The sequence below is a fragment of the Corythoichthys intestinalis genome, chromosome 16, assembly GCF_030265065.1.
Source record: "Corythoichthys intestinalis isolate RoL2023-P3 chromosome 16, ASM3026506v1, whole genome shotgun sequence".
In the NCBI taxonomy this organism is placed as follows: domain Eukaryota; kingdom Metazoa; phylum Chordata; class Actinopteri; order Syngnathiformes; family Syngnathidae; genus Corythoichthys; species Corythoichthys intestinalis.
This window is the reverse complement of record NC_080410.1, coordinates 45,639,107-45,664,850: the sequence shown is the minus strand read 5'-3', so window position 1 is coordinate 45,664,850 and position 25,744 is coordinate 45,639,107. Positions and strand designations below refer to the sequence as shown.

Genomic DNA, 25,744 nt, shown 5'->3' with positions numbered 1-25,744 from the left:
TTTAAGCACATTACTTTGCAGTAGTTAATGACAAATTGTTTGTGGACATTGCACGTACTTATTAACGTGATCCTCTTTTGTGTACGCAGTCTCTGACGATCTGTCAGCGCTCGCTGACCACTATGCAGATCCAAATCCAGGGTTTGCTGCAGTTCTCGGTGCCCGTCTTTCCTACCGCTGAGGTACACCAGTAATTTACACAACAACCAGAATTGGGAGCATTTTGGATTAGGGTTGTTCCGATCATGTTTTTTTGTTCCCGATCTGATCCCGATCGTTTTAGTTTGAGTATCTGCCGATCCTGATATTTCCCGATCCGATTGCTTTTTTTTTTTTTTTGCTCCCGATTCAGTTCCAATCATTCCCGATAATTTTTCTCGATCATATACATCTTGGCAATGCATTAAGAAAAAAATGAATAAAACTCGGACGAATATATACATTCAACATACAGTACATAAGTACTGTATGTGTTTATAATGACAATAAATCCTCAAGATGGCATTTACATTATTAATATTCTTTCTGTGAGAGGGATCCACAGATAGAAAGACTTATAATTCTTAAATGATAAATGTGACTTTGTATATTGTGACTAAATTAGAGCTGAAATGAATACTTGAGCAACTCGAGTTTAAAAACTGATCCGAGTAATTTCATTCACCTCGAGTAATCGTTTATTTTGTCAGCTCTAAGCATCACATTTTGCTCGGACTACTTTTAATGCGGGACAACGCTTTGATGCCACGTGCGTAAAGGAAGAACAAAAAAAAAAAACTTATAGCAGCCGACAGCCGCTACAAACGCTGCCGACATTGCTAAATACTAGCCCGATGATGATGCTACGTTGGTAGCAGGTAGCGTCTGATGAGTCTCATAGAGATCACATGTATGTTGAACTAGATGCGAAATGACATACTCGGCCGCGTCTGGGCAGCGTTAGTAAACAGCCACCATCTTAAAGCAGTAGAGCGTTAAGCGCTAATAAAGAGCGCTAAGCGCTAATAAATAAGATTAACGTTAATGTCACCAACTCACGTAACGTTAGCCCTGCGGAGGGCTAGGTTTCTATTTATTATGACCGCTATTTATTATGACCATTTTATTATGACCACTGTCGATGCATGGCTAACGTGTCTTACATACAGGCTTTAACATAACATAGAGTTGTGGAGTGATGAGGGTGTAAAATAAAAACTCAACAATGCTAACTATCAATTTTAGCTCAGTAGTCATTGCTGGATAAAACACCAAGTTGCACTGGTCCCTAATGTGCTCCAATACAGCCTGTATCATACATTTATTTTGAACACTGCAAAAACTCAATACCCTATCAGGACTTACAGTTTAGACTAACTTAAAACTTAACTAGAACTTAAAAATGGCTTGAAACAAATAGAAATTCAATTGGAACATGTGGGAAAAATTCCTAACTTTTGAGTGATGTGTGTGTGTGTGTGTGTATATATATATATATATATATATATATATATAAATTTAAAAAATATATATATATATATATATATATATATATATATATATATATATATATACAGTGCCTTGCAAAAGTGTTTGCCCCCCTTGAACCTTGCAACCTTTCGCCACATTTCAGGCTTCAAACATAAAGATATGAAATTTAATTTTTTTGTCAAGAATCAACAACAAGTGGGACACAATCATTAAGTGGAACAACATTTATTGGATAATTTAAACTTTTTTAACAAATAAAAAACTGAAAAGTGGGGCGTGCAATATTATTCGGCCCCTTTACTTTCAGTGCAGCAAACTCACTTCAAAAGTTCAGTGAGGACCTCTGAATGATCCAATGTTGTCCTAAATGGCCGATGATGATAAATAGAATCCGCCTGTGTGTAATCAAGTCTCCGTATAAATGCACCTGCTCTGTGATAGTCTCAGGGTTCTGTTTAAAGTGCAGAGAGCATTATGAAAACCAAGGAACACACCAGGCAGGTTCAAGATACTGTTGTGGAGAAGTTTAAAGCCGGATTTGGATACAAAAAGATTTCCCAAGCTTTAAACATCTCAAGGAGCACTGTGCAAGCCATCATATTGAAATGGAAGGAGCATCAGACCACTGCAAATCTACCAAGACCCGGCCGTCCTTCCATACTTTCTTCTCAAACAAGGAGAAAAACTGATCAGAGATGCAGCCAAGAGGCCCATGATCACTCTGGATGAACTGCAGAGATCTACAGCTGAGGTGGGAGAGTCTGTCCATAGGACAACAATCAGTCGTACACTGCACAAATCTGGCCTTTATGGAAGAGTGGCAAGAAGAAAGCCATTTCTCAAAGATATCCATAAAAAGTCTCGTTTAAAGTTTGCCACAAGCCACCTGGGAGACACACCAAACATGTGGAAGAAGGTGTTCTGGTCAGATGAAACCAAAATTGAACTTTTTGCCCACAATGCAAAACGATATGTTTGGCGTAAAAGCAACACAGCTCATCACCCTGAACACACCATCCCCACTGTCAAACATGGTGGTGGCAGCATCATGGTTTGGGCCTGCTTTTCTTCAGCAGGGACAGGGAAGATGGTTAAAATTGACGGGAAGATGGATGCAGCCAAATACAGGAACATTCTGGAAGAAAACTTGTTGGTATCTGCACAAGACCTGAGACTGGGACGGAGATTTATCTTCCAACAGGACAATGATCCAAAACATAAAACCAAATCTACAATGGAATGGTTCAAAAATAAACATATCCAGGTGTTAGAATGGCCAAGTCAAAGTCCAGACCTGAATCAAATCGAGAATCTGTGGAAAGAGCTGAAGACTGCTGTTCACAAACACTCTCCATCCAACCTCACTGAGCTCGAGCTGTTTTGCAAGGAAGAATGGGCAAGAATGTCAGTCTCTCTCTGTGCAAAACTGATAGAAACATACCCCAAGCGACTTGCAGCTGTAATTGGAGCAAAAGGTGGCGCTACAAAGTATTAACGCAAGGGGGCTGAATAATATTGCACGCCCCACTTTTCAGTTTTTTATTTGTTAAAAAAGTTTAAATTATCCAATAAATTTTGTTCCACTTCACGATTGTGTCCCACTTGTTGTTGATTCTTGACAAAAAAATTAAAATTTTATATCTTTATGTTTGAAGCCTGAAATGTGGCGAAAGGTTGCAAGGTTCAAGGGGGCCGAATACTTTTGCAAGGCACTGTATATATGTGTATATATATATATATATATATATATATATATATATATATATATATATATATATATATATATATATATTGTATATATATTTTTTAATGAGATCTAAAGTTTTTTGAGTGAAAGCAGTGAATTAGTCTTTTTTTTTTTTTCATTCTAGTTACATCTGAGATGCAATTGTTGGCTGTTTTCAACAATATACATCGAAAATAAAGACATTGATTGACTGAAAATGTTTCAAGATTAGATGAAATGTCTTGTTTTCTCATGTATATTTAGAAGTGCTGTTCACCTAAAAATATATTTGTTTTATCCGATTACTCGATTAATCGATAGAATTTTCTGTCGATTACTCGATTACTAAAATACTTGATAACTGCAGCCCTAGACTAAATATTGCCATCTACTGTATTTGTTGAGCTTTCAGTAAATTATACTGTAGCCATTTAACTGTTCTGCCCAGATGCATGATGGGAAGTGGAACCATGATGTGCGTAGTGGCACCAATTGATATATCTTCTCTGCGTTGAGAAATAACATAGGTTGTTAAAAAAAAAAGATCAACTACTACCTTGCTTACCCACATTGCTCTCCACGATATTACTAATTGTTGAGAGAGGGATTGTAAGGCTTTAGCCAATTAAAAAAATGCTCCAAAGACTGCCAAAATTCACTTTACTCATTTTACGCTGCCTTTTAGCTCTCTATATAGGTAAAACGGTGCCATTATAATTTGAATGCGACAATGTGTGAGTACGTCGTTGAGCGGATGCGTTAATTGCTTTAAATATATTAACGTAATTCTTTTTTTTTTTTAAATTACCGCCGTTAACACGGTAAATTTGAAGCCAAAACTCAAGACTCAGGATGAGTGTAAGGCATTTTGTCCGTAACGTTAAATACAAATAGAAGACGATTTAATTAAAAAATACATATATATTTAAAAAAGGCATGTCCGATATTTTTTTGCCGATACCGATACTTTGAAAATGACGTGATCGGACCCGATCGATCGGGACATCTTTATTTTGGATTCAGAATTGTTGAAAAATTAGCCTTCGCTTTTTTTGATTTTTCTGCAATAATAGGTAATCAAATATGAAATGGCTTGATTAGCCTAGTTTACAGATCAATGGTAACATTTTTAATGGTAAATATGATATCATATACATGCATGGATTGAGGTTCTCTGTCGCAGTCAGAGTAAGCTTGAGAACGATAAACCGATTCGACCGGATATCCGGTTTTACAGGTGAGAGATACAGCTGTATCGATAGTAAACTTACCATTCGAGAGTAATTAGCCATTAAATATTCAATGAACCGATAGTAGAAATAGAATTCGGCTATCGCAAGCACAAAAATCGGCTTCTAATGCCTAGTTCAATCCATCGCTTAATACAGGGGTCCCCAAACTTCTTCCTGTGAGAGCCACATAACTTTTCCCTTCTCTGATGAGGGGCCGGGGACAGTTTGTAACAGAAAAAGTGTGACGATTGCAGGAGTGCCTAAATGTAATAATTTATTGTTTTTCAGAAAGCCACAATCAAATAACCCTTTCTGGATTCTTCACGGAACAAAAGTAAATAAAATAAAAATAATAATTAGGGCTGTCAAACGCTTAAAATTTTTAATCGAGTTAATCACAGCTTAAAAATTAATTAATCATAACTAATCGCAATTAATTGCAATTCAAACCATCCATAAAATATGCCATATTTTTCTGTAAATTATTGTTGGAATGGAAGGATAAGACACAAGACAGATATATACATTCAACATACTGTACATAAATATTGTATTTGTTTATTATTACAATAAATCAACAAGATGGCATTAACATTCTTAACATTCTGTTAAAGCGATCCACGGATAGAAAGACTTGTAGTAGTTCTTAAAAGATAAATATGAGTACAAGTTATAGATATTTTATATTAAAATCTCTCATAATGTTTTTGTTTTAATAAAATTTGTAAAATTTTCAATCAAAAAAAATAAACTAGTAGCTCGCCATTGTTGATGTCAATAATTACACAATTCTCATGGTGCTTAAACCCATAAAATCACCTGCACCAAAGCGCCAGCAGAGGGAGACAAAAAACACACAAGTAACAAGTGGCCATGACACTGCTGTCATTTTAATCTGTTTGAACGGGGTATGTGGGTTAATTGCGTCAAATATTTTAACGTGATTGATTAAAGAAATTAATTACCGCCCGTTCACGCGATAATTTTGACAGCCCTAATAATAATATAATAATAATAAATAATAATAACACTCTTAATTGAATAGATAATAACCAAATAACCCTCTCTGGGTTCTTCACAGAAAAAAGCCAGGAAATAAATAACACTATTTCAAAAAAATAAAAAAAAAATAAAAATGCTCTCTGGAATTGTTTAGGGGGCCGGACCAAATGTGGAGGCAGGCCATATCTGGCCCGCGGGCCGTAGTTTGGGGACCCCTGGCTTAATATGATAATAATTTAGCTTTTACCTCACATGCTGCGCTTATGTCATTCACCACACAGCGCACTTAGATTGGGACCGCCGTCGCGGTTGCCTCAACTTCCCATTCATTTCGGCAGAAACGCTAGTAGTAGTAGTTATTTGAATACATTTTCACTGAAGACTTCATTATAATTCAGTGTTGTTTTCGGCAGTCCGTTTAATTTTCATCTTAGTCTTAGTTATGTTTTAGTTATTTCAAAATGTGTTCATCTTCATCTAGTTATAGTCAACAAAAAGTCAGACAAATTTCAACTAGTTTTAGTTGACAATACTCAAAATGTTTTTGTCTATAAACTTCAAGTTTTAGTCTATGAATAAATAATTAAATAAATACAAAGTGCTGAAAAAGTGCAAGTTTTAGTATATTACGCTGTATGTAGATTGTTAGTTTCAAATCAGAAGGATTGCATGTAAAATGTCCAATTCTGGAACGTCCAAACTAACACCCATTGGCATGTCATCGCCATCAATGGCACGGAAACATGATAATGCTAGTGCGTGCAAACCATCGGGAAATCAGCTAATAATTCTCTAATCTCTCTGACCTTCGGCCACTCTGTTTCTCACAGAGAGACCTTTTAGGCATCCAGCGCCTGTTGAACTCCAGCGAATTTAATCTGCACCAGCTGACGGCCTTGCTCGATTGTCGCGGGCTGCACAAGGTCAGTTGTTTTCCTTTCAGTTGTGCATTCAAACCCTCAGAAATCCACCTTTAAAATTGACTTCTAAAGCGCTCAGACTGATTTTGAAAAGGCAAGCTACGTCAAACAATGACAAAATGCATGTTGTAATTCGTCCCAAGAGGAGAACGAACTTCTCGTCTAATAACAAGTCCCCCTTTGAATCCTATAATAGTGTTCACTCGTCAATGGGAATGCAGGAAGAAGTCCAAATTACCGGTTTAATTGTCTCATTTCTAGCCACTCTCACTGCACTCTAAATCTCCCAATTCTTGTGTTTAATGTTGTTTTTGCCTAATAGTGATGCCAACTGCAAGGGTTTAAGTCCTCCGTCGTAATGGAGGAAATCCGTCAGCAGGGGGCCAATCACGAGATTAATTTCACAAGCACTCATGACTGTTCGTTGTTGTTGAATCCTGCATTGTCATATTCATTTTGTATAATATAAAGTTTGTTGAGCTCAAAACTAATAAATACAAAAACCACACACAACCCCACGCAAAAATAAAAGCTCAAAAACCACACAAAATTTTGAACAATCGAAAAAAATACACAGAATACAAAGAAGAATGCATAGAAACATGAAAAACTGCACTAAAAGACAAAAAAGTCAAAATAAAAAAAACAAAACAAAAAAAAAACAACAACAAAAAAAATTGGCAAAACCGTGAAAAACTGCAAAAAACACAAAAACTCCCCACCAAAATTGGCAAAACTGCGACATACTGAAAAATATACCCCCCCAAAAACACCCAAAAGTTTTAGTTGTTAAGGTCCCTCAAACACATACAAAAAAAAGACACAACAATCCAGAAAAAAATAAATAAATAAATAAAGCAATTCAAAAACCACACAAAATCTGGAACAATTGACAAAATACATAGAAAACGTGAAAAACTGCCCTAAGAGACATAAAACAGCAAATAATAAATAAATAAAATAACAATAATCATAAAAAAATCGAAAGTATAAAAACACAGCTGAAAAATTGGCAATACCATGACACCTAAAAAACACCCCACAAAATTGGCAAAACTAAGAAAAACTGCAAAAAAACACAAATACCGCAACCCACACCAAAAATTGGCAGAACCACGAAAAACTACACAAAACCCCCCAAAAAACTGAAAAATACTGTCAACCCATGAAAAAACCCACCAAAAAATTGATAACTCGTTTGATGTTTTAATTGTCAATGTCCCACAAATACATAAAAAAACACACACAAATCTGACCTCCCGACACAAAAACTAGAAAAAATGGCAAAAACCACAAAAACTAAAAAAAACACAAAATCTTGAACAATTGAAAAATACATACAAAACATGAAAAACTGCACCAAAAGACAAAAAAAAACCCTGCAAAAACAGCAAAATAATAATAATAATTGCAAAAAAACACACAACAAAAACACAAAATTGGTGAAAAATTGGCAAAACCATGATAAACTGAAAAAAAAAAAACAGGGAAAGCTACCCCAAAAAATAAAAAATAAAATTGGCAAATACCTCAACCCCCTCATAAAAATTGGCAAAACCACGAAAAACTGCAAAAAAAACACACACCCAAAAAAAAAAAAAAAACCCCCGAAAAATACGGTAAATCAGAAAAAGACGCATAAGGAAAAAAATAACCCAAAATTTCATTTCATGTTTTAGTCTTTAAGGTCCCACACATACATACAGAAAAACTACACAAAACCCCCACAAAAACCAGAAAAATATGCCAAAACACACAACAACAAAAACACAATGAAAACATGAAAAACTCACTAAAACACAAAAAACTGCAAAAACAGTCAAACAGATATAAAAACACAAAACACCTTAAAAAATTGGCAAAATCACTCCAAAAAAAAACACACCAAAAAAAATTGGCAAAACCACAAAAAACTACAAAAAAAACAGAAAAGAAAATTTAAAAATACTGTAAACCCACTAAATTAGGAAAAAGAACACACACAAAAAAATTACCAAAATATTTTGTTTTTTTTTATATTTTAGTCATCATAGGGCACTCAAATTGTTAACCAAAAAATCCCGGCAATATTAGCCCCCCCATTGTTCAATCTGGGCAATTATAATTTTTTTTTTTGTTTGTTTTTTTAAGTTTCAGTCAAAGGATTTTATTTGAACTTTAATCGATGCAACCGCAATAGAACATAAATACTGTAGTTTGCGCTTTTTGGCCCTTCTTAGATGGACCTTATTCGGTTTGATTTATTTTCATCCTTTTCAAACATAAAACCCATTAGAAGAGATTGATTTTTTTTTTCCTGAAATATTCTTACCACTTTCAGATAAATCCTTTCCTACATGTCTTATCTGATGGCAGCCTTATCTCACACAAAGGCTGGTTTTACCCTGAGCGCTTTAAGTAACACAATTCTTCTTTTTTTTTTTTTTTTCGCTCTCATGTGATACAGCAAATAGAAAAATACATGAAATCAAATTACTTTATCTTGATAAAAATCTAACATGTGTCAGATATAATCAGATGTACTCCACTGTGAAAATACGAAATACATTTCGTGACGTACAATTAAGTCCTGGCAAGGATAGAGGATAGAATCCAGCTAACTTGCCAAATGTTTTCACGATAAACTAGCTGACATTAAAAGGAATCGATACTTAGTTACATAAGGGGAATGTAAACGTTCCAACAAATCGGTGTTACTGCTCCATATGATAAAACACTCCCACACGCTTCCGCCACTTAATAAAAACAAACATATTAAAATATTTTTTTAACGCCTGTTCTCACTCTTTCGCTGGCTTTGTTCTCTGAATAGGGGTCAAACTGTGCTTGCTCGAAGCTGTTTTTGTTCCTCGCAATTAAAAGTCTTCAAGTTTGAACATAAATAGTAAAATGTTGAACTAAGCCATATCAGATCAGACCGGAAGACTAACCCAGTTCAAATGGAGTAGACGTCTGTCGCCGTCAATGGTACTGAAAAATGATCATTCATTGCAAGTCCTCCCAGAAATGACTTATTTGTTGATTTTCTATGTAGGACTACCTGGACGCCATAATGGGGGTATGCTACGATGGCGTGGAAGGACTCCTCTACCTGGCTTTGTTCTCTTTACTAGCGGCGTGCTCACTCTCCGCCATGTTGTGTTCCATTTTCCGAGTGTGGACGCTAACGGGCATCAGGTCAGCAGCACCCCACGCGCCATACATATCTCATTACCTCGCTACGCGCGCCGAAGTGCTAACACGGACGCGTCCTGTCCACGTAGAGAAAAAGAGTACGACGATATCGACGAGGAGGACCCGTTCAACCCCGAACCGCGACGCTTGTCTTATAACCCGAGGAGGTCCAACATCCACAGCTTCTGCAGCTACACCAGCAGCGCCGGCAGCCAGGCCAGCATCCATCCTCAACCTCAAGCTGCCACTAGCGTGCTGCCCGCGCCGGAATACATGTAAGAGCAACACCTGACACCAATATGGAACTTGGCAGCAAATGAACGTTCATTCACTGCCGTCCCTCCCACTTCAAAAGGATTGGAAGTTGACTAATGATAAACCATAGACTTCATAATGATATTGACGGGTCAAATTCGACCTTCACTGCACCACCTTTTCAAGTAGGGGGCCATCCCACAATCCGCTTCAGTTATTCGCAGTCGGTCGCAGCGACACATGCAGCGATGCAAGACCGGATTTGGGTTGAAATAGTACTAAAGCTGTACTGCATACAAACAGGAAGGATTGTGTCAGGAGTGATTTGTTCGAGGGTTCAAGGTAATAATTATATTTTTCGTTTTTTCAGAAGAATTTTCAACTTAGAAAGCTCTTTGTTGTAAGGCTGCCGCCATGTCGTCTAACAGACTAGCATCATTTTTCGACGTATATATGTAAAATAAATGCTAACTGCCTGCTTTTTTTTTGCTCTTTTAACAAAGAATCGAGACTGTTTTACATTCATATCTATGAAAAATTTAGGGATTTAAGCATTTATTCATAAGAATTTTCAACGTAAAAGGGCTTTGTTGTAAGGCTGCCGCCACATTGTCTAACAGACTAGCATCGTACTTTGACATTTTTTCATAAAATAAATGCTAACTACATGGTTTTTTGCTTTTAACCAAGAATCAAGACTGTTTTATGTCCATATCTATAAATAATTCAGGAATTTAAGCATTTATTCACACTAATTTTTACCGGAAAACCTCTGTTTATATATGGCAACCGCCACATTGACTAACAGACTAAAATTGTACTTTGACATATTTACGTAAAATATATGCTAGCTGCACTTTTTTGTTTTTGTTTTTGCTTTTAACTAAAAATCGAGACTGTTTTACGTCATTATTTATAAAGAATTTAAGGATTTAAGCATTTATTCACAAGAATTTTCAACGAAAAAAGCTCTTTGTTTTGAGGCTGCCGCTACATTGACTAACAGACTAGCATCGTACTTTGACATATTTACGTAAAATATATGCTAGCTGCACTTTTTTTTTTTTTTGCTTTTAACTAAAACTCGAGACAGTTTTACGTTCATATCTATAAAGAATTCAGGGATTTAAGTATTTATTCACACGAATTTTCACCGGAAAAGCTCTGTTTACGTGTGGCGGCTGCCACATTGACTAACAGACTAGCATCGTACTTCAACATATTTACGTAAAATAAATGCTAACTGCACGTTTTTTTGCTTTTAACCAAGAATCGACACTGTTTTACGTCCATATCTATAAAGAATTCAGGGATTTTAGCATTTATTCACTATAATTTTCAACGAAAAAAAGCTCTTTGTCTGTAATTCCACTCAGTCAGCTTTCGACGGCCACGCCAACAATGCAGGCACTTATTAATCGGCCCTGCGCCCCGTGTCCCGTCAATATCATTATGAAGTTTATGGATTAGGGCTGCAGCTGTCGATTATTTTAGTAGTCGATTAATCGATGAACTAGTTAGTATGAATAATCGAGTAATCGGATAAGGAACATGAAAAATTAAAATACCTGAGCTGAGACTCAAACGGTATTAAAAAAATGAGGCTAACTAAAATAGCAAAAGTCCGCTAGCTTAAATGCTATAAAATGCTGATTTTTTTTTTTTTTTTTTTTTTTTTTTTTTACAATGCTCTTAACAAATGGTTCCGACACATTCCCACAAAAAACGGCTAAATATGCTTATAAACTAAATTATGAATGCATAAAAAAACATTAGCTAAAACAAAAATTTAGCTTACGTTGGTCTTAACAAACTTATGTTGGTCTTAACAGGCAGCAGTTGGATTCAGCCATGGGAAATGAGGCAGACAAGAGGGCAGTGTATCCACCCTAATCAGTAAAACTAAATGCAAACACTTTAAAAATAAACCATTACAACGCCACTTTCATTAAATAAATAAATAAATAAATAAATAAAATTTAATTTGAATATTTTTTTCTATTGGAATACTCGAGTTAATCGATTAATCGTTGCAGCACTATTATGGATAAACTCATTCAAATTCACAGCAGAAAGATGAAAATAACTTGTTTTTTCTGCTTACTAAGACACTTGTATGGTAAAGTATTGTACAATTATTTCCTTACCAATGTATCAATAATTGTTGTATCACCATTTCATGAAATCATCTTGATCGTGAGCCCTCTATCGCGAAGCGAATCGTATTGTGAGCACCCATAGTTTCCCACCCCTATTACAACTCATCAAAACTTACAAATTAGAACGATCCCAAAGTTGACCCCTGATGTACACCTTTTTGTTACATTCATATCTGCTAGACTGCACATTGTTTTTGTAAGTTTTGGTATTGGCTTTGTAAAAATGTCAGTCTTTTTCTATCTCTGCATCCTAGGAACCAGTCCATGCTGTTCGGAGGGAGGCCGCAGTATGAGAACGTGCCGTTAATAGGCAGAGGATCCCCTCCCCCTTCGGTGCGTTGGCCCTACACGGCCTTAGTGTCCCAAGTGTGACCACCGCAACTCTCGCTCAGCTCACGCATAGCAAAAACACCCTCAGGCAACTGCACTCACAAGCACACACTGGCCACAACATAGGGTGAAGTGCGAACGGTGTAAGACTGCCCTCTGGTGGCCACTCACTGAACCACAATTTTCGGCAGGGATCCAACCCTTTCAGGGACAATGATTAGCTATTCAAAACGTGAATCCATAATAGAGCAAGTCACTACTTTTATCAATTTATCATTCTATTTTTTTTTTAACACTCACAACCCTTGTGACAACTTCTGGTCATTACAAAAATGCAATATTAGCAATTGTTATCATTATTTTCAAAATAATTATTCATAATTGTATTTTTTTATATTCTTTTTTAATAATTGTGAGTACATTTCTAAATGACTACATTCTTTTAAAAAAAAACCTAAATTAATGTGATTAAAATGAATTAAAACCAAAGGTAATACTTTATTTAACAGTAGCATCATAAGACTGTCATAAGACCCGTCATAATTATGACATGACACTAGGCATGTGCCGGTATGAGATTCTGATGGTATGTTAACCTGAAGCCAAAATATCACTGTATCATGGCATTACAATTACAGCTCTGAAATGTGTTACTTTGAGATATGCAGGTTGAAAAAACAACTTTTTTTCTATTAAACATGATTATTATTTTTCAAAAGATATTAGCAAATTGGAATGTAAGTATACAGTTTAAATACATTAAAAAAAGAACACCAAAAAAAATAACTGAAAAAAAATAATTAAAAAAAATTTTTTTTTAAATGTAGTCCTTTAGGTGAACCCACAGCCTCAGCTCAACATTACTACCATCAGAACAGAAAAATCTCATAATTTTCCCTAAAAAGCACGTGTCTATGACTCGTATCATGTTTACATTATCAGTGTTGTCACATATTACTTGAAAAAGTAATTTAATTACCGATTACTGATTACGCCTCAAAAAAGTAATCTAGTTACTTTACTGATAAACTTCATTATCAAAGTAACTATCAGTTACTTTTTACCCATTTTTCTCCCTTTGCCGCCTCAACATAAGAATGACAACAAAAAAATGTCATCACATGTAAATGACTTTCCGAGGATTGAATTTAAAGGGGAATATCAGAATTTTGCGCTAGCTTAGCCACTCCAGAGCCCTGAAACTAACAAATATCTGACAAACTGCTTGGAATTTGTTGAAATCAACTCCACAGACCAACTAAACCCCGCTAACTCTAAGATCAAGCCTCATGTCAAAACGTCTGAATTTCGGGTTATAGTTAACAGCATATCAGTGCCAATGTAAAACAATGCAAACTGACGGCACAATAATCAACAATGCACAAGTGGATTGTACAGTGCAATAAACACAAAGGTGGTGGCGGGCGCGGATGCGCGTGCAGGCGTGCACATTAACAACCCGAAAGTACTCCTCTCAACACACACGCGGTCAATTTGGCCACGAAACGTGGCGGCAACTAAGCACTTTACACGCAGTCGGACTTACAACACATCCCACAGATGCTAAACGAAAACATCACCTCATGGCATAAATGTTGAACACGCATATGATGTAAACAAAGCGTGCCAACTTGGAGCGATGACTGCCCGTTGTTGCTACGGCAAAGCTAAGAAACGGATGCGCATGTAGGGGGTCCAACCTTTTGCTGATACTCTCCAGAATGAAGGAAAAATACTAACCTTCATTCATGGATATCCACAGATCAACATTCGCTCGCAACGTCTCCACACTCGGCGCAAATGCCCACCCGCCTCAGTCCCACAACACGTGACGCGAGACCAAAACAGGAAATAGCTAAGAGGTTGTCATGGAAACACGTACCGGGAACCTTTTATTTTAGCATTTTCTATTCAAAATGCTCCTCGTTCATGACTACAATATTCTTCATTCTACATACGTTATGAGGCAATGAAGAAATAGTAACGCAGAGACACTAAGGAAACTAACTTTAAACAGATTACTGGTGTAGAAAAATGAATGCGTTAGATTACTCGTTACTGAAAAAAGTAATCACATTACAGTACCTCGTTACTAACTAACGCGTTACTGACAACACTGTACATTATACACACACTCACTTTCTCAACACAGACAGTTGCCAGAGAGAAAAAAAAAACACGTTTTACCACCGCTAGACACACTGAACACGCTGGAGTTAACTCTTGTAGGTGGGAAACGTTCATGATAGTATTTACTGACCTTTAATTCTGCGTAAATGCGAAATCATATTGGAGGTATTGCTTCCTCAGCAGCCATCCTCCACAAACATGTTTTACATATCGTTTGACCCACCTCCTCTAAGACGCGGCCGTCTAACTTTTCTGTCGACAAGTATTCCCATCCCAGCGATTTCGTTTTCTTCGACGGGGGAAAAAAGTTCAGCAGTTTCACCTCCTCCAGCCATCGTGTAGCACAGTTGACTCACTGACACTGAGCAACAACCAGTGGGGGAGGGTTAAGTCTTGCAGCTGCAAGCGAGGGATTTCTCCCTGCATTTTTGGGACATAAAAAGTAGCAAATACCGTAGGGATGGTATGACGGAAAATTTTTGCGGTTTTGAAACGGTGACTTTTTCGTACCTCGGTATACCTTGAAACCGTTAATCAGCACATGTCTAGTGTCATGTCATAATTATGACAGTCTTATGACAGTCTAATGACGCCACTGTCAAATAAAGTGTTACCAAACAGAAATGCACAATTGTAACGGCCCCAAGTAACGCTCTAAAGTTGATTTATTTTTCATAGTGATGAAGTCATAGCATAGCATTGATGGCAAGAGGCCGAGAGATACACTACCGTTCAAAAGCAGGGCCGGCCCAGGCCATTTGGGGGCCCTAAGCAAAATAATGCCAAGGGGCCCATATTTTTGGCCCACCATTTCGTCACAGTGTACTGTGAAACCCATACATGCAATCCAACCCATACGTCCATATTTTGTATATTAATCAGATTTTGTCGCACTGCATACTTCAAACTTCTCACCCCAAATGATTGTCAGTACTTACAGTAGATAGCGCCAAACATTTTTTTACAAGAGGAAAAGAAAGAAGTTAAGAAAGAAATTTTATTTTCTAAGCTTGAAATTAAGTATCAAAACTCACAGAAGTCAACTAAAGCAAACTGTAGTAAACAAAATAAAATATAAATTAAACAACTGCCAGATAGGGGACCCCCGAGTGGTCAGGGGCCCTAAGCAGCTGCATAGTCTGCGTATTGGCTGGGCCGGCCCTGTTCAAAAGTTTGGGGGTCACCCAGACAACTTTGTGTCACACTTTCATTTATCAAATCAGATGCAAAATGAATAGAAAAAAATCATCAAGACGTCAGTGTTGTTTTGGGCAGCCCTTTTAAATTTCGTCTTAGTCTTTTGGACGATAATACTTATTAGTTTTGGTCATCACAAAATGTGTTTGTCTTTGTCTAGATTTTGTTGATCAAAACCCAAGAATAATTTTGTATCGTCTGTAAAATACATTTTTAAAAAACCCCATAAAAATAAACCTTTTTGAATGAACATTAACAGACGAGCACATATTGTAGCATCTACAAGGACAACGCCAACTTTGTGATTGGTGACACATTTAGCAGTTAGCGAATGCTATGCTAATGCTACGAGTTACATTTAGCGTGTGATGATCTTTCCGCATAGACCTTAAAAAGCTAAAGCAACATTGCATATTCCTTCTGGGCAAGATAAGAAAAAAAAAATCTTACCGTGTGTGCAAGCCTTGAGAGGAGAGGACAGTGGCGAGTTGGGGATTGGCGGTGAAGTGCAGCACATCACATGAGTGACACAACCAAACACTGTTACACATTGTAAACATGTGACAGAAAGTATTGCGCGTTTTCGTCTCATCAGACGAAAACAGGCACTCGACTCGTTATATTTTAGTCTCCCAAAACACACTTTTAGCTCGTTATTGTCTCGTCATCGTCATGAAAATGTTCGTTGACGAAAAATTTTTGTTGCACTGTTGTCGAAAACAACACTGCACTGATTTTCTGTCATTTCCTTTTCCTTTCGGGGCATTTACAGGTCGCCTCCTTTTTGGGTTTATAAGAAAGAACGGGCTCAATAATGTCTGGAAGTGACCCAAAATCAACAAAAAGTAATCTGTAAATGCTCTCAAATGAACAAGAAGTGACCTGTAAATGCCCATAAAAGGCTGTAAATGCTCATCTTTCAGTGGCATTGATGGCGCGAGACATCCAATCCAGTCAAAATGGATTGGGCGTGTCGCACCATCAATGAGTGCCTTAGGTTAGAAAAAAAAAGTCATAAATTTGCATTGCCTCTTCATAAGAAATAGTGTAAAACAACCTCCGATGAGCACACGAGACAGCATTCTTGCCTGGCTCGTATGTAATAATATAAATGTTAATCCCAAAGCTGATAGTCAATAAGTGAGTCATGTGTCCCCGGAGCGGCGGTTAAATAATAGATAAGGCTGGTAAATCCACACTTTTTCTCCTTTAAAGTGCCCTCTCTCTTTTATAATGAAGCTTCTGTCGGACGGCGGGACCGCATTACTACATTCAGGGAATTTAAATGACTTGGAAAAGGCAGACAATGTGGTCCGCTGTTTAAAAATGTACACTCTCTGTCTCTGTGAGATACATTTCAACACAGCCATTAAAGGCAGCTCATACAAGAATAATGGGCCTTATCGCTGAATATCAATGCGGCGGATTGGAAGCCTCGCAAAATGCTATTTGCATAGTTCTGTCCCATATTACGGCCCGAGACTTCAAAAAATTTGAAGCGGCACTCGAGATGATGCTTCAAAAAAATGCAAGAATAAAGATATTGTTTAATTTATTCCTCAAATTTGGCATTACTATTTTGGTCACGTGAGAATATTTTATAGTCCTTATGAACAATGAAAAATAAATGTACTAACCTTGACAAAAAAACAGGGCACAAAAAAAAAAAAAGCTAATTGATTTTTTGTTAACTGAAAAAAAAAGAAGATGTATTTAAAGCAACACTAGGTAACTTTTCAACCTATATAAAATATTTTCATAAAGTTTGTAAAAAGTATACTGGTCCTTCTCAAAAAATTTGCATATTGTGATTAGAGGTGTGCGAAATTTCCGATTCTTAGATTATTCGCGATTCGGCCGTGGAGGATTCGAGAACGATTCACAAACTTCCAAATTCCGATTATTGAATTATACCAGGTAAAGCGGAAGTAAAACACAGTCAGCGCGGTCTTTGGGACGCAATGAGGAACGGACCGAGAGTAAATATCATGTTTAACTCGTGCCGCTAGATGAAAAAAAAACAATCATACCTGACGACGGCCGACAGCCGCTACAAACAACGCCCGGTTGCTAGTTGCTACAAACAAACAGCTAGAGTAGATATCATATATATGTAGAACTAGATGCAAAATGACAGACGACGGCGGTGTTAGAACATGTATTACTGAACAGAGATGCGAAATGACGGACTTGCCGGCGTTAGTAAACAGCCGTCATCTTAAAGCAGTAGACTTCTCTAGAAGGCTCTGTTGTAGCGAATCGAATTAACTTTTTATCTAAAATACTCCTAAATCGGCAAAATCTTGTCTTGAATCCATCTTTAAATGATGAAACAGTTTTAAAACTTTGACATGTTAAAAGTAGACAGAAGGGAAATTATGGAATAACGTGAGCAATTTTAACAACTGTAACGGTTGATTAAGTGAATGTAGTTTAAAGCTGCTGATACAGAATGGGGACTGGAGTATTTTATTTACTGTTATTTTTGTATATTTGTTTACTGTTATATGTTAACTTGATAATGAAATAATAGTTTGGTTTAGCCTGAGAGGATTTTTGAACAATTTTGGAACTAATGTACAAAACATTTATTTTAAAAAAAAAAAAAGGAGGGGGGTGCATCAATAATCGTTTTATAATCGAATCGGAGCTTCTGAATCGTAATCGAATCGTTAGGTGCCCAAAGATTACCAGCTCTAATTGTGGTAAAGTTCATTATTTTTTGTAATATACTGATAAACATTAGACTTTCATATATTTTAGAGTCATTATACACAACTGAAGTAGTTCAAGTCTTTTATTGTTTTAATATTGATGATTAACCAGTAATCAGCAACCAGTAATTCGCATCCAAGCGTTATTTAGCCGTGAACCGTGGTAATAGAACTAAATGGGGTGTCACGGGGCAAGAACGCAGTGCATGAGTCACGTCACGGCAAACTAACCAATTCTCAACAGGCAAATAATATGCCGATTGACCAATCAGAGCAGTTCACGGCAAAAGAAAAATAATGCTTTGTGAGTTGTCGGTTACGGTAATATTAACCACTGCCTAGTCTATTGAATCCTAGCAGCTAACTGGGGCAAAAAAAATAAGTTAACGTTTACTCACCAGTAATAAAATGTCGGCTGTAAATTTATATGTGCCTGGATTTAGGTTCCCACAGGCGAGAATGGTCCACGGAACCGTCTTCTTTTACTGTTCCTCGATTGATTGCTTTAAGCCATTTGCTTCTACTTTTCTTCTCACGAGGAAGAATGAAGAACTTCAAATGCGGCTCCGAACTCTTCCTTGTTTTACAACCCGCAACACAGCAAATTTGAGTCATTCCGACAGAAAAAACGACCGCAAATAAGACAAAAGTTCAACGCGTTTGTACTACAATGCACGACAGAGCAACTGCTTGTGACTCGTGTTTTGCCCCCTTTTCAATATGGCGACGCTTTGTTGTGGCTGGTGACATCATTATTGCCCGGATGTCCGACTACGAGAATATCGGATCTCGTTAAGTTGTCTAGGTGTACCTTACGTTGTGGCCAGTTTACATTTTAAATCTTCAACTTTTATGGAACATAAACATCATAAACAGTTCTCGGCGCCTATTGTTTTTCTGTTTTGTCCATTTTTATGCATTTTAGTTGCCTGCTAGAGAACAATATGCATGAGACTAACCACTTTCTTTGTTTTCTGATCATTTCCCATTATTTAACCCAGTCTTTTAAAAACCGTAAGTTCTTTATTTGCCTTTTTCTTTTTCTTGAATGTACTTCACCCTTTGGGCACTTTGTGTGTGTTCATCCCCCCTTTTTTGCTGATGTGTTGCTGTGCCAAGTGCTTGCTCTTTTCCCAACGTGCGTGCTACGCTAAAAGCTTCAGCGCACGAGCAATGTGAGTACAGTTTGCTTAAATTGTGTCTTGTTTGCTTTATTTTCTTTTTTTTAACCCTGCTTCTAACCCCCTGTTGTGAATTATCATGTTTCAGTGTCATGGAGGGCGATAGACGTCCAATCTATTTGGACTGCGAGGGCAGCAATCGATAGAAATGGATTGGAGGTCTATCGCCGTCAATGGCAACCAATTATTTCAGCTCTACTGTTTGTCTTAGTTGTAGCCACTTTTGGCCAATTCTGAACTTCCGTGAAGTTGGCCCTCCATGAGACGCCAATTTATATAAAAATGATGTAAATCGTTTGTGCCTTAAAAAGTTTAGTTTTGAGATGTTCCTGCATCAGACGCAACTATACAGTGCCCTCCATAATTATTGGCGCCCCTGGTTAAGATGAGTTATTTAGCTTCTAATATATATGTTTTTTTTCAAATAATAAGGGCCCTAAATGGAAAAAAAGAGAAAAATCTAACCTTCAATACAAGTGCATCTATTGAGTGGGGGGAAAAAAATCCCACATAAAGAAATAATTATTTGGCATCAAATAATGTATGTCACAATTATTAGCACCCCTGGTGGTAATACTTTGTACAACCCCCTTTTGCCAACAAAAACAGCACCTAATCTTCTCCTATAATGTTTCACAAGCATGATTTTGTGTCTGGTGAACCATTACTGAGTAGATTTGGCCATATGTTTATTTCATTGTCTTGCTGAAAGACCCAGTGACGACCCATCTTCAGCTTTCGGGCAGAGGGCAACAGATTTTCATTTAAAATGTCCTGGTATTTCAAAGCATTCATGATGCCATGCACCCTAACATGGTTCCCAGGGCCTTTGGAAGTGAAACAGCCCCACACCATCACTGACCCACCCCCATACTTCACAGTAGGTATGATGTGCTGTCTACACGCCAACAAGCTGTTTGGGAGGCATGCACGGAGAAAACCTTTCCTCACTCACAATCATAAACGCAAACGTCTGGAGTTCGCCAAGCGGTATTGGGGCTTCAACTGGGACCGTGTGCTTTGGTCAGATCAGACCAAGATTGAGCTTTTTGGCAAAAAAAACACTCTAAGTGGGTCTGGCGTGCCACGAAAGATGCGCATGCTGAAAAGCACCTCATACCCACTGTGAAGTATGGGGGTGGGTCAGTGATGCTGTGGGGCTGTTTCGCTTCTAAAGGCCCTGGGAACCTTGTTAGGGTGCATGGCATCATGAATGCTTTGAAATACCAGGACATTTTAAATCAAAATCTGTTGCCCTCTGCCCGAAAGATGAAGATGGGTCGTCACTGGGTCTTTCAGCAAGACAATGAAATAAACATATGGCCAAATCTACTCAGTAATGGTTCACCAGACACAAAATCAAGCTTGTGAAACATTATAGGAGAAGATTAGGTGCTGTTTTGTTGGCAAAATGGGGTTGTATCAAGTATTAACACCAGGGGTGCTAATAATTGTGACACACATTATTTGATGTCAAATAATTATTTCTTTATGTGGGATTTATTTCCCCACTGAATAGATGCACTTGTATTGAAGGTTGGATTTTTCTCTTTTTTTTCCATTAAGGTCCCATATTGTTTGAATTAAAAGAAAAATATTAGAAGCTAAAAAACACATTTTAACCAGGGGTGCCATAATTATGGATGGCACTGTATATAAAAAAAAATGATGATAATCGTTTGTGCCGTAAAAAGTTACGTTCTGAGTAGGGCTGTCAAAATTATCGCGTTAACGGGTGGTACTTAATTTTTTAAATTAGTCACGTTAAAATATTTGACGCAATTAACGCACATGCCCCACTCAAACAGATTAAAATGACAGCACAGTTTCATGTTCGCTTGTTACTTGTTTTTTTTTTGGTGTTTGGAGGCCTCTGCTGGCACTTGAGTCCAACTGATTTTATGTGTTACACCATGAGTGAGCATGGTGTAATTATTGACATCAACAATGGCGAGCTACTAGTTCATTTTTTGATTGAAAATTTTACAAATTTTAATAAAACGAAAACATTAAGAGGGGTTTTAATATAAAATTTCTATTACTTGTACTAACATTTATCTTTCAAGAACTACAAGTCTTTCTATCCATGGATCACTTTAAGAGAATGTTAATAATGTTAATGCCATCTTGTTGATTTAATGTTAAAATAAACAAATACAGTACTTATGTACCGTATGTTGAATGTATATATCCGTCTTGTGTCTTATCTTTCCATTCCAACAATAATTTACAGAAAAATATGGCATATTTTATAGATGGTTTGAATTGCGATTAATTACGATAAATTAATTTTTAAGCTGTGATTGACTCAATTAAAAATTTTAATCGTTTGACAGCCCTAGTTTTGAGATATTATACAATTCTTATATAGGTCAATCTGAGGTCAAACAGCCCAGCATTTTGATTAAAAATGGATACAAAATAGTGCAAATCGTTTGCAACGAGTTTGTAGCTATTCAGCTTTTAATATGTAGTGATGGTGTCACTAGCAGCCACCCATTTACTGCAAAATCGACCTGAAGTAGTCCCATGAGTTTGTGCTATATTTGTGCTAGTTTGAATAAGGAAACTTACTGAAAGAGTTCACGTATTTTACTGACAGATCTTTAGTTACAGAACAGAAGAGAGGCATCCACATTAACTGTCCACTGGTGGGCTTTTTATCAGCTGTCTTGAGCTTGCTGCGTTTCTCTTACTTCCGTGTGCTGTGACGAGCAGACATTACTAATCAAACATGCGGATACGATTCGCTCGTATCATCACAATAGTCACATGATCTGTTCGAAAAAAAAAAATTTTTTTTTTTTTTTTTGTTCATTTTATTTATTTTTGTTGTTTTATTGCTTTACAACTTTTATAGACAATATTTTACCGGAAAATTCTGAATTTTAAAATCATATATAGGAAAGTCAATTACATGCAACGACATTTTTCGGCCACCATGGGGGGCCTGCCCCCCCCCTTAAACTCCGCTTATGCGGGAAACGCAGTTTTCCTTAAGGCAAAACACTACCGCTTTTGTCCGACTTTTGTCCGGCGTCGCTAAAAACTACCAAAACTGGTTACATAGTGTTGCTTTAAGAAAAATAAACTGATTTAGGCATTATAGATTTGCAGTGAATAAGCATTCATAAATGCTCTTGACAGTGTCATGTCATAATTATGATGATTTTATCACAGTTTTATGACGCCACCGTCAAATAAAATCTTACCCAAATGTTGTTCCTTCTTATATACTGTATTGTCTCTCACACTTTAGATAAAATTGATTAGATTAAAGATTTAGTACTCAAATATATTGTGTTTTTCCCCTCCTTTACTGTTTCTTCCCACAGTACTCGCCCGGTATGAGGAACACATATCTAACAATGACCGAAGCCCAGATCAGACACTTTGGCACGGACTTCCAAGTGTAGACCCCACACCAACTACACAAACCTAAAGAACTGTCTTCATGCATCTGTACAGTTTGCTGAGCCTGCACTCTGCTGGCTCTGTGTGGCGGCTACCTCAGTAACACACACGGTGTGTGTCCTTGTATATGACAATGATGTTTTTATGAGGCAAGTGAGAATCAGTGCTCTGTTTGTTATAGCTTCTTTTCCCCCTTATAATTCAGTAGCCTGCATGAGTTTGATTGACCAAAAATGAGTAGCTTGAAAAGTAGTTTTTGCGACATCTCTTCACAATACATTCACTAGAACTACCTAGGCCACAACAATAAGTCCACATGCACATCTGAACTTGGATGACAGCGTAATGAACTGAATTTGTTATTTTGTTAAAACACCTTTTTGTTCCAAAATGATTTCATGGTATTTTGCATGTGCAATTTTTCGCTGGACTTAAATGAGCACAGCAGAACGGGTCGGACCATTAATGTTGTATTCTACCATTGAACTGCAAAGCACAATCACTTGTGGATTTTTGATCCTAATTATGCAGAATGTTTTCTCATGACAACATGTCCAGAATTGTTTAATGCCTTTTTATTGTAACCTAGTAAAATGTTTGTCAAACTTGTGTGGTATTCATTGTGTAATTTGTTATGTTGTTTTTAAATCACGCTCATGCAAAATGACTGGTTTTGAACTGGGCAAGGGGGGGGGATATCTCGGGGGGGCTTTACAGGTTGGACAGGTCTCCCTCTTCAACTAAGCTGTTCCCCCACAATAATTTGAGACGCAATAAGTATTTTTGAAGCTGTAAACTTCATTCAAAGTGAAATCTATTCAGTTGTCCTTGTAGTCGCACAATAATGTGCTGTTTAATTATTAGAATATTTAGAATATTTCTCTCACTCCTCCCTTCTATGAAAATTGTTTAGTCATAGACTTCATAATGATATTGACGGGGCGCAGGGCCCGTTGATAGGGGGCCTGCATTGTTGGCGTAGCCGTCAAAGCTGACCAAGTGGAATCACAGACCAAGAGAAGAAAAGAAAAATCTTGTGAATAAATGCTTAAATCCCTGAATTCTTCATTGGTATGGATGTAAAACAGTCTCGATTCTTGGTTAAAAGCAAAAAACAAAAAAGTGCTGTTGGCATTTATATAGGTAAATATGTCAAAGTACAATGCTAGTCTGTCAGTCAATGTGGTGCCCGCCATATGTAAACAGCTTTTCCAGTTAAATTCTTGTGAATAAATGCTTAAATCCCTGAATTCTTTTTAGATATGGACGTAAAACTGTCTCGATTCTTGGATAAAAGAGAAAAAACTGCAGTTAGAATTTATTTTACGCAAATATGTCAAAGAATGATGCTAGTCTGTTAGACAATGTGGCAGCAGCCTTACAACAGAGCTTTTTACGTTGAAAATTCTTGTGAAAAATTAAAAATATAATAATTACCTTAAATCCTCGAACAAATCACTCTTGAGACAATCCTTCCTGTTTGTATGCGGTACAGCTTTCATACTTTTTCAACATAAATCGCTGCGACCGACTACAAATAACTGAAGCGGATTGTGGGATGGCCCCCTACTTGAAGGCGTGGCGCAGTGAAGGTCGAATCTGACCCGTCAATATTATTATGAAGTCTATGGTTTGGGCAAGGCAAGGCAAATTGTCTGTATGTTGCACAATTCAACACAAGGCAATTCAAAGTGCTTTACATCACATGAAGATCATAAAAATCACATTAAAATCAATAGGACGTAAAAACAAAAGACAATCGAAATAGGAAAATTATAGATAAAAATCGCATTTAATCACGAATAGAATAAAATAATAATAATGCACAAGAGGAATGAAAAGCAAATAGAAAAAAATGTACTTCTTAGAGTAGTTTAACCACGCAATACCTTTTACTTTTACTTGAGTGGATTTGTGAAGAAGAAACAATACTCATACTCTGCTATTTTGGGCTACACGAGAGTCTTTACATTTTCCCTCCTTATTATACATATTGACTGTATTTTTGCCAGAGATGCCGACGGTGGCTGTCTCAGTTTCACCAATGAGACGTCGCAACAATAATCACATGACTGCATTATAGCAATCAGAGGTAACAATAAATTTTCTTCCACCAGAAGGCGCTCATGCTCTTTGGACACGTAATGTGTTGTTCTGGTCTAAATTCCATGATTTTTGAGTCATCTTTTTGACCTAATATGATCATGTAATAGGTTATTGTATAGAACAGGGGTCCCCAAACTTTTTCCTGTGAGGGCCACATAACTTTTCCCTTCTCTGATGAGCAGTGTTGGGCACGTTACTTTAAAAATGTAATTAGTTACATTACTCACTAATTCTTCCAAAAAGTAACTGAGTTAGTAACTGAATTACTCTATAGTAAAAGTAACTAGTTACCAGGGAAAGTAACTATTTCCGTTACTTTAAAAAGAACTTGTATGTCAAAGAATTTGAAATTTTCTGAGCAGTATTCGAGTCAGTGGAATAGAGAAGAACAGACAGGTAGTTAACTTGTTCGGTGCTTCAGCAGATTTGAATTGCTTACCACAGATGTCGACAAAAGCTTTGCCCCGGGACATAAATTACACATTACATGCAGGTTCTTTCCTTTAATTTCGACAAACTTGAAATAGTGTCTATATCTCCACCTCTTAAAGGACAATTTTTCTTCTGAATGCTCTGCCATCCCGACCCTGTGCATCTGTTTTGCGTGTGTGTGTTTGCCGCACGCGCTGTTCCGGTTTGCTTGTGAAATCACCGGCTCTGATTGGCTTACAACGACACATGACTCTAACCCTCAGCCAATCACAATCACTTCCATCGCATCTCTCGAGGGGCTA

The 25,744-nt window shown here is 37.1% G+C and overlaps 1 protein-coding gene across 2 annotated transcripts in view; it reads left to right on the top strand.

Annotated features, from left to right (window-relative positions):
* Positions 1-23,501, top strand: part of ttyh2l (tweety homolog 2, like) — a 121,726-nt gene extending 98,225 nt beyond the window's left edge. The window contains exons 9-15 of one of the 2 annotated variants that reach the window (XM_057817345.1): positions 90-182; positions 6,261-6,353; positions 9,385-9,527; positions 9,614-9,799; positions 12,193-12,271; positions 19,429-19,484; positions 22,826-23,501. In XM_057817345.1, coding sequence (XP_057673328.1) covers positions 90-182; positions 6,261-6,353; positions 9,385-9,527; positions 9,614-9,799; positions 12,193-12,271; positions 19,429-19,484; positions 22,826-22,841 — 666 coding nt within the window. In that variant the 3' untranslated portion in view covers positions 22,842-23,501. The remainder of the gene's footprint in view (positions 1-89; positions 183-6,260; positions 6,354-9,384; positions 9,528-9,613; positions 9,800-12,192; positions 12,272-19,428; positions 19,485-22,825) is intronic. The other variant, XM_057817344.1, reaches the window with a different exon arrangement.
* The last annotated feature ends 2,243 nt before the right edge of the window (positions 23,502-25,744 follow it).